The 18222-nt window shown below is 40.1% G+C and overlaps 1 protein-coding gene across 4 annotated transcripts in view; it reads right to left on the reverse strand.

Moving 5' to 3' along the window:
• Nucleotides 1-18222, reverse strand: part of tenm3 (teneurin transmembrane protein 3) — a 584772-nt gene that overhangs the window by 176941 nt on the left and 389609 nt on the right. For all 4 annotated transcript variants that reach the window (XM_041186060.1, XM_041186059.1, XM_041186063.1 and 1 more), the window contains 3 exons: nt 7184-7394; nt 4279-4380; nt 2385-2579 (listed from right to left, as the gene is read on the reverse strand). In XM_041186060.1, the coding sequence (XP_041041994.1) occupies nt 2385-2579; nt 4279-4380; nt 7184-7394 (508 nt within the window). The remainder of the gene's footprint in view (nt 1-2384; nt 2580-4278; nt 4381-7183; nt 7395-18222) is intronic.

Below are 18222 nucleotides of genomic sequence, written 5' to 3' on the forward strand. Positions count from 1 at the left end.
TAACACCTATAATTTATATTTATATAGTACCTTTAACGTAATAAAGCATTCAAAGGTACAGTACCCAAGCCATTTCCTCCCCGAAGATCTCACATTATTCAGTTACTGTTTTGCCAACCAATTTTGGATTCCAATTGGCCTGGGCCAGGTCCCTTTCCAGCTCACTGAAGGTAACCCTCCTGTAGCTATGTATTTTTACTCTTGAGTGTCCTTGTCCTTTTTCCAAAACCATTCTAAAATGGTATTATGATCAGTGTTTCACAAATGCTCCCCCACTGCCACTTGCCCCACTTCATTCCACAGAAACAGATCCAGCACTGCTTCCCTTCTTGTCGGACTGGAAACACACCAAAGGAGAAAGTTCTCTTGTACACATTTCAGGGATTTCTCCCTCTCTCTGCTTGGTGCTATCACAGCCTGTAGTAGGATAACTAAACTTCCCAGTAACACCAGTTCTTGCACCTTTCCGTAAATTGCCTGCAAATTTTCTCCTCTATCTTCTTCCCACTATTTGGTATCCTATAGCACACAATCAATAGCATAATAGCTCCTCTATTGATGTGTTGCACTATAGACTTCTTTCAGGGAAAATTTCATAAAATTAGCCTGCGATTTGTTCCATGTTGTAAGGAGAGGAAGGGACAATAAATGCTCTTGTGAAACAACATTGCCTTTGTGGAGAAATAAATAAACAAACTTTTTTTTTTAACTTAAACTCAACCCTGTTGTCACTGACAAAAATCCTGAACTAATTATAAAATGGCTGCTTCTATCATGGAGACAAATAACAGCTTCTGACAACTGAAAATAATAAGGCTTACATGTCAATGGACTTTCACTTTACTCTCAGAATCACAGACAATTATTGGTAAACTTAAGTCAGATTTTTTTTTAGGAGATTGATTTACGCAGTTTCCCTTTGTGAAAAGCAACTTCCTGGTGCCAAGACTCAACATCTTCTCATGATGAAGCAAGTACTTGAGTGACAATACCTATGAGCCTTCTATAGCAGATGGACACAAATGTATATTATTTTGGGGTGAGTCACACAAGAACATTATTGGTTAGAATCTAGCACACTGTTATGGCGATGTGTTATGTAGAATATATTAATTTATACTATCATTGGCTGGACATATGCTACTTTATAATGTCATTGGCTGGACATACATAGGTATTGAACATTTTTTTAAAAGAACACTTTTCCTAAGCAAAGGACACTGGCTTACCGCATCTATTATGTCGCATTTGCAAAGGATACAAGCAGCTTTTATGGAGACACATAGTCTATGGAGCTCTGAGACAGTTTTTTTGAGCTAATTTTTTAAAAATCTTTTTCTGGCCAGCACAGGCATGATGAACTGAATGGCCTCTTTCTGAGTCGTAAGTTTTCTATGGTTACATGATTCAGCTCTTGGATGTAAAAATGATACTGGATTTAGAATACTCAGACAGAGACTGCCACAGGGGCAACAGCTTTACCCTATCTCTCGTTCTTCTGAAAACTCTCTCATCAGCTGAGCTGCTTGTGAGTTGAAAAACGCGCCAGAAGACCTCATTGCTGCAAACTGAGAGTTCTTAAAGGAGAATTCCGAATTAACCAGCCACAATTGCAGACCAACTACTCCATTGTGGAAAGGGACCCTTCAGCTGTAAACAAGCCTCTGGACAATCAGTGATTTTTTTTTTCTGACTTTACTTGTTAGTTGGCCATGGTTTTAGGACCTGATATTCTGCAGTTTTATTTATTTTTTTGCATGCTTGTGTGTGATGGACATAGGGGGATTGCCTGTATGTTGTTTTTGTAATAGTAGGTATTTGGACATCTTGGTACACTTTAAATCTTTCGTTAATCATTTCTGCATCTTTACCTGAATAAGTTTTAGCAATTAAAACCAACTTGTTAACTTAAGGAAACTGTCTGGCTTATTTCTTGCACTGAGCTGTACACAGATATATGAGCTGTACACACAAATATATTCAATTGGCAATATCACCTCCCTTTTAAATTCAAACTCTGTTATAACCAACTCAGGAGTGGGGCAAAGAGAGGGGTCAGTTTGCCTCTGTTGACCTTATAACTTATTTCAATAGAGTAGGGTAGAACTTCCAAATCAGAGAAGTCCATATCCAACAACAATGCACTATGAATACCTCAGTGTGTATTACTGACAGGGAAGTATTCAAGCTAAATAAGTTTACAGTTGCATACAAAACGCATGTCCAGGAAAATTATATAAGCATATTAAGGAGTCAGATCTTTATGAACTTTGCTGATCAGAAGTTCTACCTTAAAATCTCAGTGCGTCATGCCACACTGCACTTTAAATTCATTTCCAACAAGACAATTCCTGTGACTTTACCGCACTTCAATTTTGCTGTACCTTGCTCACACATTTCTCCTTTGTAACCCGAGTTGCAAACACAGGATCCCATGATGCAGACGCCATGTGCTCCACACAGAGGGTCGATGCACTGGGTTGAGGGCACATCACACTCCGTTCCCTTCCAGCCACTGTAACAAAGGCAACGCCCCTTGGAATATTGGCCATTGCCACTACATAATATTGGACATGTTGCTGTATAAGAGAAACGAGATTAAGTTACCACCAGGTTGGAAATAACAAAGGAATTACGTGCAAATAAACAGACATCAAATGATCTTTTAATTAAATGACCGTAGCAGTTACAGTAATTCTCAATGATATTCAATTTGTTTGGGCTTCAAAAAATAAGATCTTTACCATCCATAAGCATGGAAAAATAAAGGTTATTATTGCAGACTCTAGGTCGGATTTTTGCTATTGAGGCGCGTAGCTCAAGTTGGGAAATTTTGGTAGACACGTCTTGGTTTAAAGCACCCAGTCACACACAATTTTTGCTCTGGGGGTGGGTGAGGGGTAGAGTCAGGCCCACCTACCTTGGAAGCAGATCATAGGTGGTCATGGAGGTGGAAGGGTGCTGAGGCAGATGGTTAGAAGGCCTGCCTTGGTTCTTTGGGACTTTGTCTCAGTTGTAATAAAAGCAATTAGGTCTTCTAACCCTCACTCCTCAGAACGCTTCACAACATCCAGCCACTCCATATGGCCCCTCATACTCTTCATGTCAAATTAATGCCTACTGATGCCCCTTACATGCCCATTCATCCAGTATCCACTATGTACATAACCAATGAGCCAAATAATAACAACGTCAAGTGTGGAACTGCTGAAAAAAATGCACCCATTCAGAAATGTTCTTTAAATAAACGTTGACTTTCCTTCAACCCTATAAGTGTCAATTAGGCAAACTATTAAAGTATCAATAACAAAAGCTCCAAACACTTCACACCCTTAATCTTGTCCAAATAAATGCTGAGGAATCGACAGAAGAGATCACTGAAACATTTATGATAACCACTTAAAAGTGTCAATCAAGCAAAGTCAACAATTCAAAGTCAAAATAGATCCCTGCTGGGCTGATGTTTTTATTGGTCTGGACTCTCGGCCAAGCATGCATAATGAGGGCAAGTGAAAACCTGGTCAATGTCGCAATGTTTATTTGGAGAAGAAAGAGGTGTGAAATGTTTGAAAACTCTGTTATTGAAGCTTTAGTGGCCTGTCTGATTGACACCTTTATAGTAGGAACAGCAGATTTTTTTCAAAGAACTTTTCAGATTGGGTGTTTTTTTATTCAGCAGATCGACACTTGCCATTGTTGTTATATGGTTCATTGGTTATGTGTCTAGTGCATAATGGGGGAATGAGTTAGGAAGGGGCATTGAGGGGTATGATGGGCCATGGGAAATTGCTGGAGGCATGGATAAGACCTTTTGAATTTACCTTTCAAAAGGTTCCTGAATCCAGAGTATTGTTCGTGAGTCCTCTGAGGGGCCATGAACCATCTTTCATGGAGAAGCTGGCCCGAGTCCATGAAAATTCCGAGTGCTGGGGCCTACTCCCGGAATGGAGCTGGCCAGATTGGGGGTGCAGGGTGCAGTCTCCCTATCCATATCCTTACTCCGCGTTGGCGAAAAATGCTGGTGCCAGGAGTGGGTACGGGGGGCCCAGAATCGGGTCCCACTTGCCATTTTTAAATGGTTCCAGAGTGGTTCAGACTCCACAAAAATCCGGCGCTCAGAGTCTGTTGCCACGTAGGATGCAGTCATAACTAGGGGCAACATTACAGGTTATCTTGCACCATTCCCAAAATTGCTCCATTTCCTGTGTGCACACAATCTCCTGTCCCTGTTGATAATAATCAAATTATTTGGAATTCTAAGCAGGCCTTTTTACATACCTCTGGCACAATCAGGTCCAAAAAATCCAGGAAAACAGTGACAAGCTCCAGAAACACATTCTCCATTTCCATGACAATTTCGTGGACACTCCACGACAGACTCTGTAAGCAATACAATCTTTACAATTACACTGGATTCTCACCTTGAGAAAATACATTGTTAGGTCAAGCAAACGTTACTTTGATAGAAACTTCATTATGAAAACGATAGCTTTCAGAGATAATGGAAATTGGCAGATCATGAGAAGTCACCAATATTTGGTGTTACATATTTAGTGCAATGGAATTGTGGGCCTAATTTTGTAGAGAGGCACAATACAAATATCAGAAACAGAATTTAATCTTTAAAGGCAGAAATAATTTACATTTACATAGCACCCTTTACAACCTCGGGGAATCCCAAAGTGCTTTAGAGTCATTGAGAAGGGTAATGTTGTAATGTAGGAAATGCAGCCAATTTACGCAAAGCAAGCTCCCACAAATAGTAATGAGATAATTAGCAGATGATGTGTTTGAGTGACATTGGATAAATGTTGACCAGGATATAGGGGAAAACTGCCCCTGCTCTTCTAAGATTAGTGCCATGAGATCTTTTCATGCACAGGCATTCACTCCCTCCACCACCGATGCACAGTAGCAGTGTGTACCATCTACAAGATGCACTGCAGGAATTCACCGAGGCTCCTTAGACAGCACCTTCCAAAACCACAACTGCTACCATCTAGAAGGACAAGGGCAACAGACACATGGGAACACCACCACCTGCAAGTTGCCCTCTAAGCCACTCACCATCCTGACTTGGAAATATATCGCCACTCCTTCACTGTCGCTGGGTCAAAATCTTGGAACAATCTCCCTAACAGCACTGTGAGTGTACGCACACCACAGTGACTCAAGAAGGCAGCTCACCATCACCTTCTCAAGGGCAATTAGGGATGGGCAATAAATGCTGGCCTAGCCTGCGACACCCACATCCTTTGAATGAATAAAAAAAACTGAAAGGGCAGATGGAGTCTCAGTTTAATATTTCATCCAAAAGACAGTTTTAATTGGTTTTGCAACTGATTCATTTCAGACAGGACTAGGCTGTTAGTGTGTTGTCCTATGAGATGACAGGCTTTGTCTTGCTATGATTCTGGCAGGTAATCAGGAAAGAAGCTAATGGAGAACGGAGTAATTTATTTTCAGGCATTATTAGACTGTGACAACACAGTAGTATGCTTGTTCATTACAGCACATAAGATACTAGAGTTGGAATTTCTGCCAGGATTCTCCCAATCATCCCTCACAGTTACAGTGGACATTCAGATGAATTCCATGAAAATTCAACTTAATTACTTACTGTGTGCAATCAGTTCAAAATCATGAGGGGTCTGGACAGGGTAAATCATGAGAAAGTGTTCCCACTCGTGAAAGGATCGAGAATGAGAGTGCACAGATTTAAAGTAATTGGCAAAAGAAGCAAAAGTGGAGTGAGGAAAACCTTTTTTAGGCGGCAAGTGGTTAAAGTCTGGAATGCACTGCCTGAGAGTATGGTGGAGGCAGATTCAATCGAGGCATTCAAAAGAGAATTGGATGGTCATTTGAAAAGATATAATTGGCAGGGAGAAGGCATGAGAATGGCACGAGGTGAAATGCTCATTCGGAGAACTGGTGCAGACACAATGGGCCGAATGGCCTTCTTCTGTGCTGTAACAATTCTGTGATTCTATGAAGCTGATCGTGGGCTCTAACCTAAGTCTCTGAGTCCTTTTTAAATGTACGCTGAAGTAATTTGTTTTATACTTTACTTAACGACATTTTGTAGCTTGGTTAACATTTATGGGATCAGCGTCTTCATTATTATGATTGCTTTGGTACTTTTAACAAAATGCTTTTAATTTTGTTCAAAGTAGGATATTATCCCTCCTACCGTCCATCGCGCTAATCCAAGTGTGGGATTTTGACTCTGAATAAGTTAACCAGGTCGCACGTCAGCCCCCTGTCTGTTTCTTGTGACATGCGGCTACAGGGAGGATACGGCTAACTATCCCATCTTACAAACCAGTCAATTTAGAAAGAGGCACCATTGGCTGGATATTGAAAGCACAGGGGATTTCTCTCTAAATCGAAAGTAAAAAGGGATTAAACTTAAATACTTCTATTTTAAATGGAGATCAAGCAGATGCAGCAGTATGTCTGGTGCATTGTCCGCAAGTACAGTATGTCCCCAGTCTCAGCTGTGCACTTGGAACGATGTTTGGAATGGAAACCAGGTCTCCTCACAGGAAGGAGAGTCACTACAGGACTTTACCTTGATGCTCCCTATCGTTTTTTTACAATAGTGTTGGAAAAGGCAATCTCAATCATGGGAAGAAATAAACTTGTGTTTACTATATACCAGATCGTGCCCTCTCAGAAAGATCCCATACAATGGATTACCCTAAAATGTGGTCATGGTTGTAATGTGGGTAAAAGATCGCAGACATTTTGTGCACAGTAAGGCTGCGCAAAAAGCACTGGGATGAATGGCCAGCTGATATCTTTCTGCATACAGGGCATGTTGAAAATGAAAGGAAGTTGCAATACCCGCTTCAAGAATGAACTGGTCTGGTCTCAATGAGTGCGACTGAGCATTACACTGATTGCTGCCATTGACAAGTCTTATTGGGCACTGAATTGGAACCCCCCAATAACTGTGAGAAGACAGAACTATAATCATCATGAAGTTTATGAAGTATATCAAATGCTCAATCGTTCTCTGAATGTTCAATACACAGAAACTGATTGTGGTTAAATTTATCAGAAAATTCTAAACAGTATCGAAAATCATTCATAGCTTAAAGGTGAAAGCATGTGTTGGTCAGTCACTGCTGGAGACGATGCTTTTTCCAACCAATCCACGCATACTGGTATCAGTGCCTACCTATGACGATGGTGTTAAAGGACACATGCTCGGCAGTTTTCCCATCATTGTAAAAAGCCAGGTGCCAGACTCCTGAGTCAAGATACTGGACGAAGCCGGCCTCTTGGAGGCTCACCGCCCTGATGTGCCGTCTTCCGTGCTCAGAATCAGCCAGACTGCGCTTTTCTCTGGCGATCAACCTGCTGCCATCGAGTAGCTCCACAAAATCATACTGAGAGGCAGAGGCACAAAACAGCGGGATCAGACATGAATGCAGAAGCAAAGTAACAGGTCCTTTCCAGGTACAATCAGTTGTAGAAGTTTGGGACGAGAGGAAGCTCCTTTACAGGTCGCCCATAAAAGATTAAAACATTTTTTTCACATGGCCTGTTAGTCTAGAAATGATTTCAAATTCAGATTACGGTTACATTTTTCAACAGTTAGCTTAGTTTTTATTTTGTTAAAGGGAATACATTCATTTAGAGCAACGTTCACCACCTAATATGCACTGGAAGATATGAATAGGTAGCACAGGCTTTGTCCACTGTCTAATATTTTAAGGGACATGAATATAACTGACATGTATGGAAGCACTGAGGGTTAAGATTTTTCAAAATATATCCACAGGCCAAGTTCCACATTTTGACTGGATCTCTGGAGATGGACCAGCACTGATTGATGTGAATTATAAGATATGAATCATAACTTGCTGGATTTTATAAATAGAGGCAAAGATTACAAAAGCTATGATATTATTATAAATCTATACAAAACACTCGTCCATGCCCATCTGAAGTATTGTTTCCAATTCTGGGCCCCACACTTTGGTAAGGATATGAATACTTTGGCAAGGGTACAGAGGGGATTTACGAGAATGGTTCTGGGGATGAGAGATTAGTTACATGGACAGAGGAAGAGACTGCCGGAGTTGGGGTTATTCTCCTTGGAGCAGAGAAGACCATGAGGAGGCATAGCTGTTTAAAGTCATGAAGGTTTAAATAGAGCAAAAGAGTCAATAACCGTATCACAAAAGGAGACTGGCAAAAGAAACAGGGGGAACAACTAATTTACACAATTGGCTAGGATTTGGAATGCACTGCTAGATACATTGGTGGATACAGATTCAATACTGGCTTTCAAAGGAGAATCGGATAAATACTTGGAGGAGGAAAAATTGTAGGGATATGGGGAAAGAGTGTGGGGGGTGGTGCTAACAGGGTTTAGCTTTTCAGGCTCTTCAAATGATTTGGTACAGATTCGATAGCCTCTGCGCTGTACTATTCTATGATTCTATAATAGAGAATTCTATTTTTACACATCAAAGACATGACTAATATTTTCAACAGCTACTAAAGTAGAGGCTGTTTCATTTCTTCTCATTTTTAAATGTAGTCCTTTATGATATCAATTTTAAATAGAATTTCTCTTTCATAGGAATTAAAACTAAGACCTTCAATATATTAAGTGTCCACTGAAAATGGAAAAGATTAAACACATAGAAAAAGCTCTTAAGCTCTAAATAAGATCAGAAGAAAAAATGGGCAAACATCTCACATTGAGCTTTGATTAGCCACGCCTCAGGGATTGGAATCACTATTGAGCTGCAGACTTAACATACGGAAAACAGGCATGATATGACAGAAGAGAAGACTTGCTATCAAGTATGTCAAGTAGTGCATACCAACAGTGTTTAAAAAGAGATTAGTCCATTTGAGGATTAACATGTGTCAAGTACAGCTGATGTCACAAGTCTCTGGCTGTTGTTTCTCCCAATGTCTTTCCTTTTATGCACTGACGAACATGACCTATGATGAGGCGCTGCTCAGTTGATACCGGCTGCTCTCCAGCACCAATCTGGAAATGGCCTTGACAGTGACAGACTACAGGTTGCAGCTAGTAACCCACCCTCAATCACCATCTGCAAGGTACTCACTCTCCAGCAAGAGTCACTAATCAACAGGACTGGGGAATCTCCTGTTATTTCCTGCAACACCCCGACCCCATGTGATTCAACTACTGCTTAAATTGAGACCAGCTAATTCAGCACGGATAGTGATTCAAAAAATCTTGCTTACTTAAGAATAGCCACTACAATTTCAATGTGATTGAAGTGTTAGACTTCACCTCGTTGGCACATTTGTATAATTGGTAAGACTTAAATTATCAAATTGTACTGTACATAAGCTCAATGATAAAAAGTATTAACTTGTATGTATTATTGGAATGATGCATGAATTTTGGGGTATGTTGTTAAAGAAATTTTAAAGTTGGCATTTTTCTAAGTGCCAAATACTGTCCTGTAACTTTAAGAAAGAACACCAGGGTCCTTTGGGAGTGAACTGAAGTTATAACTTGGACACATTTGCACATTTAGGCTCCAGCGAGTCTAGCTTAGCAGTAAAGGAAAGTCAAAGCTACAGTGCTGATTGACCAGGAAGGTGGCCTGAGGACTAAAAACATAAAAACAAAAAACTGCGGATGCTGGAAACTGTTGAAGGGTCACGAGGACTTGAAACGTCAACTCTTTTCTTCTCCACGGATGCTGCCAGAACTGCTGAGTTTTTCCAGGTAATTCTGTTTTTGTTTTGGCCTGAGGACTAGATGTTCCAGGGCCTCCAGTCAAAGATACAAGTTATATTTTAGCAGTTAGAAGGGACATCAAGGCTGCAAAGCTGATCGGCTAGAAGAATGGCCTTGGGCCGAGAAATTTCAAAGGACCTCCAATTGGAGATAGAAATTAGATTATTGTGGGGGGGCTCTAGGAGCACCTTTCCTGTTGGTCAAGAGTTGCAAATAATCAGAAGTCGTTAGTTGTGTTGATTCAGGTACTTGGGCTAAATGTTGCAATGCTACATGCTAAAAGGGCATAAAAATAGGAGTGCATCACAGAGGTCTTTGTACTTGCCAAGGGTTAGCATTTGTCACAGGACACTTGTGGGGGCATTTGTCAGAAGAGAGAATTAGGAGCAAGGTACTTGTTGAGAGAGCATTTGCCAGGAGTAGGGCACTTGCTAGGCAGTTAGCATTTGCGTAGGACACTGCCAATCAATGGGTATTTGTCACTGGCTGAGGGGCTACCATATGAAAACAGTATTAGGTTTAATTAGGGTCTAAAGTAACTGTCACAGGGCTGATGATTGCTAGAAGAATCCAGTATTGGAGATCAGTGTATCCAGCAGAGACAGGTTTAGCAGGGCTAAAGTAATTGCCTTAAGAGAGAGTGAATAGAAAATGTATAGCCACTTAGCTGCCAAGGAATCATTCAGTCTAGCTTGGGACAAATCAGTAGTAAAGTAAAGTCTTAGTCATTTTAGGAAAGCCACAGTCTTTATTAGAAAGCTGCTTCCAGCAAAGTGAGAGAGTGATAGTGAGAGAGCAGGCAGCTGTGAAGTGTGTAGTTTCCAGCAAATAAGGTGGACTGTAAGCATCAGCAGTTAAGGTAGACTGGGAAGTTGTGAATTGGAAAGGATCCACTAGAGTTGAAGTCTTCAAGCTGCAAAGCAATTTATACGTATGTTAGAGTTAGGTTGGTTCAGATACCAGGTTCAAGGAATCAAGAAGAACAGACTTCAGAAGTCCCAGGGATCCATGGGAAAGACAGCAACAGGCATTGAACTTGAGCATCATGCCATGCCTCAACCAATGAAATGCTAAATATCGATCCCTATTGTCCAATAAACCTTGTTAGTTTGCATTCTAAATTAATGCTTATCCTTTTTGCCACTATAATTCTTCCTCAACAAGAATTTTCTTATTCTGGGGTTTACTATAGACTCCAAGGGCAGAATTAGCAAACCTTTTAATTGTCAGCGGGTGCGCTGCCAGCTCCGGCGCCCACCTGCCGACCAAACTATTGCACAACTGCATGTTGATGTTGGCACGCTCGACCGACATCAACGTGCGTTATTTCATGCTCAAGCGGGCTAGGCTATCGCCCGTCCACCGAGTGAAAATTTCTGCCCTAAATCCTAAAAGAAGCTTTAAATATTAAAAAAATCTTTTAAAGGGACATTCCAAGTGTAAATGGCCGAGTAATACTTGGGGTGCTTCACTTATCCAAAACTGAGTGTGCCATTTTGCAATAATAGTTAGGATATTGTGAAAATGGGTGTTATTATTTTAATATTTTTGGGAATATGGTGGTATTCTGTAATGAAGGCTGTGTCTCCATGGGTAATTAAATTGGGGGAAGTTTAGTAAAGACAGCTTGTCTGTGGGAACTGAGAGATGAAAGGTAAAGTAGCTAGATGCATGCATTTGTAACAAGAGGCTATGGTGAAGTTCAACGTATGAGTAAATAGGTTGGGTTTTAAAATTTGCATTAGGTAGGGATTTGACATTTCAGCTGTTAAATTTTAAAGGGTAGTTTAGAAGTGACAAGGGAATTTTACAACTTACAAAGGTTTCTTTAGTAAACAAGGGAAGGTTATTAAATTTTATCTGACCCGAAAGGGGAGGCACTAGGAAGACATGAAAGATTTTTATCTTTTGGAAAAGTTGAGCTCAAAGAGCTGCTGAGGACAATGGAATCTAAGATGAAAGGGAAAAGGGATATTTAAGGAAAGATGTGGGGACAATTGTAGGTGGCTGTGTGAGGGAAATGTCCTGAGGCCAGCTCTGTGCTGTGAAAAGTTGTGAATTTGAAGCAGCCATCCAGTTTCAAGCCAAAAACGTCTTTGTTTTCAGAAAGCAGTCTGTTTCTGAACCTTCTTGGATTTCTACTGCAGCATGGAAGAGATTGGGAAGTTGTGTAGTAGACTTTACTAAAGTAGCAGCAGTTTTAGCTTTGGGTAATATTACTGGATTTTTTATGGTTAAAAATCTATAAAGGAGCTGTTGCCAAGCAGTTTACTTGTGTGCTCTGACCAAATGGCTTTTTTAGCTGTGGGGAATGTTTTGTAAAACTTTATTAACTGTGTAATTTTAATCTTGTGTGCTTAAGTTTTTTTCTCCTCTTGTGACTAAATCTTTTAATTTTAAAACCCTAAAAGTGTTACTGGGATTCTATGCTCCTGGGATCAGTAGTTTCCTCCTCATATTCAAAATACAAAAACAAAGGTTATGATCAGTAGCACAAGTTTCCCAGTGGGGTTTGGCTTGCTCAGCAAATAATGTCGGCTGCAGTCATAACAAATTTTGGTAGCTCTTTGTGGGATTTAAAATTCTTGGTCGAATTGTTATTTGTGAATTTAAAAGATACAAGTACAAGGAGAGTACTAAACTCAGGAGTTTTGTGTTGAAGTGCTTGAAAGTAGTTGGACAGCAAAATGGCTTTGGCAACGGCCAAGACTTTTTTTGGGGAGTGGAGGATGTGACTGTGGAATATTTGAAATCTTTGCCTAAAATTCAGCTGAGAGTGTTCGCAGAAAAAGTTCAGAATTTTGTAAGGCTGATATGGTTAAAGTACTCTCTCAGCAGTTAAAGTTAGAGGAGCAGACACCTGAAACTAGTATGTTACGGCTGGTGACAGTAAGAATTCAGTTGCAAATGAAGCAGCTTAAATAGAAAGAAATAGAGAAAGGCAAATGCTTGACTTGGAAGAAAGATAAAAAGAGAGAGAAAGGAAAAACTCGAGTTAGAAGGAAAAAGAAAAGGATTAATTATAAGGACTAGAAATAAAAAAGCTTCAATGGGAAAGACCAGCAAGAAAGATTGCAACGAATAGAAATGTGAAAGCTTGAACTTCAACTTGAGAGAGAGAAGTTAGCAAGTGAGGAAAGGAAGAAGGAAAGAGATAAGGAGCTTCAGAGAGACAAAGCGGCCAGACAGTATGAGTTGTCTAAAGTGAAACTTAGGACAAAGTTTTCCCCCGGTTGGGGGCGGAAAGGCGGGGGTGGGTGGCCTTCCGAATGGCACCCCTGATCAGGGAGGAGGGGGGGGGGCGCGCATCATTTTTAGTGGGCGGGCCTCAGGCAGATTGGTTCCCAAAGTAAAAATGTTACTGCAGTGAGAATTTCATTCACCATCCATGTCGCCACATGTGTCACATGAGTTGGGACGTGGACATGACGTTAATTAAAAGTGCCTCTTAATTTTTTGATTCAGCAATGAAACCTCATCCTGCCCATGGATGAGGTTTCATGCTTTTTCATGTGGCTGCCAACGCTCTCGACCTGCCCACCAACCTTATGGTTGGATGGGCAGGTCAACTAATGAGCTTAATTATTTTTTCGATGGCCTGAATAGGCCGTTGACAGGTCAACGGGCGCACAGCTGACTCGGCTGTGCCCCCGCCGACCTGAAAATGCAAATGATGTGGGATGATGTCAGGAGTTCCGCCCGACGTCATTCCCCATCCTTTTACACGTCGGCGAGTGGGCCCCGCCCCCGCTCGCCGACGGGAAACTTCATGCCTTAGAGTAAAGGAGGAAAGCAGAGATAGTGATTTAGACGGTAACTTTGATTCCTTTGAGGAATTTGATTTAACTAAAAATCTTTTGAAGAGTTCTATAAGTAAGAATGCTGTGGACTCTGAGACCCAAGTACAAGACAGACCAGTAGCCTTTGTACAATTGAAAAAGGAAGAGTCAGTATTAGCCAGAGTGGTGGGAATGTGTTCATAACCTGCCAAAGGAAGTTCTGAACGCAAGTTACAGAGATGTTTAAAGGTTTTATGTGTGAAGGGAAAGTATACCCATGTTTTCCAGGAACAGCAGGGAAGATTGTTAAGATCTTAAAAGATACAGGGTCTAGCTAGTCATTAATGTTATGGAATAGTGCCATCTGCTGTTCAGAAGGGTTATTGCAGAAAAAAAGTGTTAGTTAGTGGAATTCACGGAGGGTTCAAGCTTATTTCATTACATAAAGTAAATGTAAAGAATGATTTGAAAACAGATGAGGTGAATGTTGGAATGGTGGAGAAATTGCTCATTTCAGGGGTCCAATTTATTCTAGGGAATGATATAGCTAGGTCGCAAATATTGACTATGCCTACTGTAGTAGAGGGACCTGTTGAGATGAAATCAACAGAGGTTTTACAGAAAGAACTTCCCAGATTATTTCCAGATTGTGTGGTGAAGAAATCACAGACACACAAACTTAAACAGGAAGAGGAAGAATCTAAAAGACAGGGAGAGGATACTGAATCTCAGTTGGCCATATAAATCTTTGAAAAGATTACTCAGGAAGAGGGGATTAGAGAGAATGAGGCTAAGGTGGTTAGTTCATTGAATTTAGTGGAGTTACAGCATCAGGATCCAGACCTAAAGCAGTTATACCAGACAGCTTATTCGGAAAGTGAAGCAAAATACATTCTAGAGTACTATTATCTTAAAGATGTGTTAATGAGGGAGTGGAGACCATGTTCTGGCAGAAGAATAGTAGGCGATAGTGCACCAAGTAGTGATAAAATTTCATTCCACTACCCAGATTGTAAGACTGGTTCATGAAATCCCAATAGCTGGACATTTGGGAATTAGGAAAACTCAAGCTAAGATACAAAAATATTTCTAATGGTCTGGACTACATAAAGGTGGAGTTAAATTCTGTCAAATTAAACCCGCACTTTTAATTCCAATTCTAGCATTTGAGGAACCCTTTAGCAGCATCCTGATTAATTACGTAGTACCCCTTCCTAAGACTAAAAGTGGAACTTAGTACTTACTGACAATCACAGGTGTGTCCACAAGGTTTTCAGAAACAATAAGGAAAAACAGAAGGAGATATTGATAGTTGTAAGGAGGAAGAAACAGAAATTAAAGATTCTGAAATTGACCTTTCTCCGAGTGCTTAAGAATTTAAATGTGACATTAACTTAACTTCCAGAAAACTGTCGAAGTGATTTATAAGAACTGTTGCAGTCACACAAAGCAATTTGTGGAAATAGACCAGGGAAGACAAATTTGGCTTTGCATGATGTTGATGTGGGAGATTCGGTTTCAATGAGGCAACACCCATACAGATTAAATCCAGTAAAATTGGCTCGTGTGTGGAAAGAAATTGAATTTCTTCTTGAAAATGACACCATAGAGCCCAGTCACAGTAATTGGAGTCCACCCATTGTAATGTTGCCCAAACCAGATGGATCACAAAGACTATGTCTTGATTGCTACAATGTAAACATGTAACAAAGGTGGATTCATATCCAATTCCACGATTGGAGGATTGTATCGGGAGGTTGCAACAGTCAGCTTTTATCATAAAAATTGACTTGCTGTGAGAGTACTGGCAAGTACCCTTATTGGGGAGGGCAAAAGGGATCAGCTTTTGTGACAGCAGATGGTTTATACCAATGCAAATAATTGGCCTTTGGTATGAAAAATGCATCAGTAACATTTCAGAGACTAACAGATAAAGTGATTGAAGGCCTTAGTGATTGTGCTATCTATATTGATGACTTAGTGGTATTCAGTCAAACCTGGGAAGAACATCTATGACATTTAAAGGAACTGTTTGACCAACTACAGAAATCCAATTTGGTCGTAAATTTGGCTAAAATTGAATTTTCAAAAGCAGAAGTTACATGTTTAGGCCACACTGTTGGATAAGTGGCCCCATGAGATGAGAAAGTAAAAGCTATTGTAGAGGTTACAGTGCCTACAACAAAATGGGAAGCTTTGAGATTTCTGGGCATGAGTGGATTTTATTGAAAATTCGTGCCAAATTTCAGCAGTGGAGTTGCTTCACTAGCTGAGCTATTGAACAGGAGATTCCAATGGGCACAGGGGTATCAGACTGCATTTGACAACGTGGAAACTGTACTGACCAGTACACCTGTCCTAGAAGCACCTCATTATACAAAACAGTTTAAAAAGGCTGTTGACAACAGTGATCTGGGTGTTGATGCTCTGTTGCTTCAGGAAGATGAATAGGGACTTGAGAAGTCAGTGGGGTATTTCTTGAATGTGCATCAGAAGAAATATTCAACTATAAAACAGAAACTTTAAATTTTGTTTAGCTTTGCAGCATTTTGAAGTGTATGTTGCAAACAACTCTTCACAGACAATTGTATATACAGACTACAATCCTTTGAAGTTTCTGGAAAAGTTTTGAGATAAAAACACCTGACAGTTCTGGTAGAGTTTGTTATTGCAACTGTTCAATTGAAAAATTATATGTCTGGCTGGGCGAGAGAATTTAATTACAGATGCATTGACCAAAATAGATGGGAAAGTAAGTTACAATGAAGAAATAAGCAATTTACAAATGGATATGGACAGGTTAGGTGAATGGGCCAAAATTTGGCAGATGGAGTTTAACATGGGTAAGTGTGGGGTTATCCATTTTGGTCGGAAGAATAAAAAGGTGACTTATTATTTAAATGGAGAGAAACTTCAGAATGCTTCAGTGCAGAGGGATCTGGGTATCTTCGTGCATGAATCGCTGAAAGCTAGTATACAGGTACAGCAGGTAATAAGGAAGGCAAATGGAATTTTGGCATTTATTGCTAAAAGAATAGAGTATAAAAATAGGGAAGTGTTGTTGCAACTGTACAAGGCATTGGTGAGACTGCGCCTGGAGTACTGTGCACAGTTTTGGTCCCCTTACTTGAGGAAGGATGTAGTTGCATTGGAGGCGGTTCAGAGCAGGTTCAATAGATTGATTCTAGAGATGCAGGGCTTGCCTTATGAGGAGAGATTGAGCAGTTTAGGCCTATACTCGCTAGAGCATAGAAGGATTAGAGGAGATCTAACTGAGGTATATAAGATGCTAAAGGGGACAGGTAAAGTAGATGTGGAGTGGATGTTTCCCCTTGTGGGGCATTCTAGAATGAAAGGCCATAGTTTTAGGGAGATAGATTTAAATCAGAGATGAGGAGGAATTACTTTTTTCAAAGGGTTGTGAATCTGTGGAGTTCACTACCTCAGAGTGCAGTGGATGCTGGGATGCTGAATAAATTTGAGGAGGAGATAGACAGGTTCTAATTAGTAACGGGTTGAAAGGTTATGGGGAGAGGGCAGAAATTTAGAGTTGAGGCTGATATGAGATCAGCCATGATCGTATTGAATGGCGGGGCAGGCTTGAAGGGCTGAATTGCCTACTCCTGCTTCTAGTTCTTATGTTCTCATTGTCAAGAGCTTAAATTCAAAAGCACTTGGATGTTAGGAAATTGAGAATGGACTTGAATGAACGTAATTCGTACAAAAGAATTGTATATATATTCATGGTTGAAGCGTGTATACCATAGTGTAATAGTTTTTTGTGTAGAGGTAAGTATAGCAATAATATGAAGTGGGCTGAGAAAATGAAAATGCCATTTTAAAATATGATATTTCATTTCTTCTGATGAGGGAGGTGTGAAGATGGATGTTATTATTTTAATATTTTTGGGAATATGGTGCTATTCTGTAAAGAAGGCTGGGTGTATGTTTGTGTGTATGTATGTGTCCACGATTAATTAAACTGGAGGAAGGTTAGTAAAGACAGCTTGTCTGTGGGAACTGAGAGATGAAAGGTAAAGTTTCTAGATGCATGCATTTGTAATGAGAGGCTATGGTGAAGTTGAATGAATTGTAAATAGGCTGGGTTTTAAAATTTGCATTAGGTGATAGGTAGGGATTTGACATTTCAGCTGATAAATTTCAAATGGTAGTTCAAAAGTGACAAGGGACTTTTACAACTTACAAAGGTTTCATAAGTAAAGAGAGGAAGGTTATTAAATTTTATTTGACCCGAAAGTGGAGGCACTAGGAAGACATGAAAGATTTTTATATTTTGGAAAAGTTGAGTTCAAACAGACCAGCTCTGTGCTGAGAAAAGTTGTGAATTTGAAGCAGCCATCCAGTTTCAAGCCAGAAAAATCTTTGTTTCCTGAAAGCAGTCTGTTTCTGAACCTTCTTGGATTTTCATAGCAGAGCAGAAGAGATTGAGAAGTTGTGTGGTATACTTTACAAAGCAGGAGCAGATTTTTGCCTTGGGTAATATTACTTGATTTTTATGGTTAAAAATCTGTAAGGGAGCTGTTGCCAAGTAGTTTATTTGTGTGTTCTAATCAAGTGTTTTTTTTTTGGGTGGTGAGGGGGTGGAGGGGGCAATGTTTTGTAAGACTGCTTTAACTGTGTAATTTTAATCTTTTGTGCTTAAATTCTTTTTTTTCTTCTTGTGAATAAACCTTTTAATTT

This window comes from Carcharodon carcharias, chromosome 4, assembly GCF_017639515.1.
Source record: "Carcharodon carcharias isolate sCarCar2 chromosome 4, sCarCar2.pri, whole genome shotgun sequence".
NCBI lineage: Eukaryota > Metazoa > Chordata > Chondrichthyes > Lamniformes > Lamnidae > Carcharodon > Carcharodon carcharias.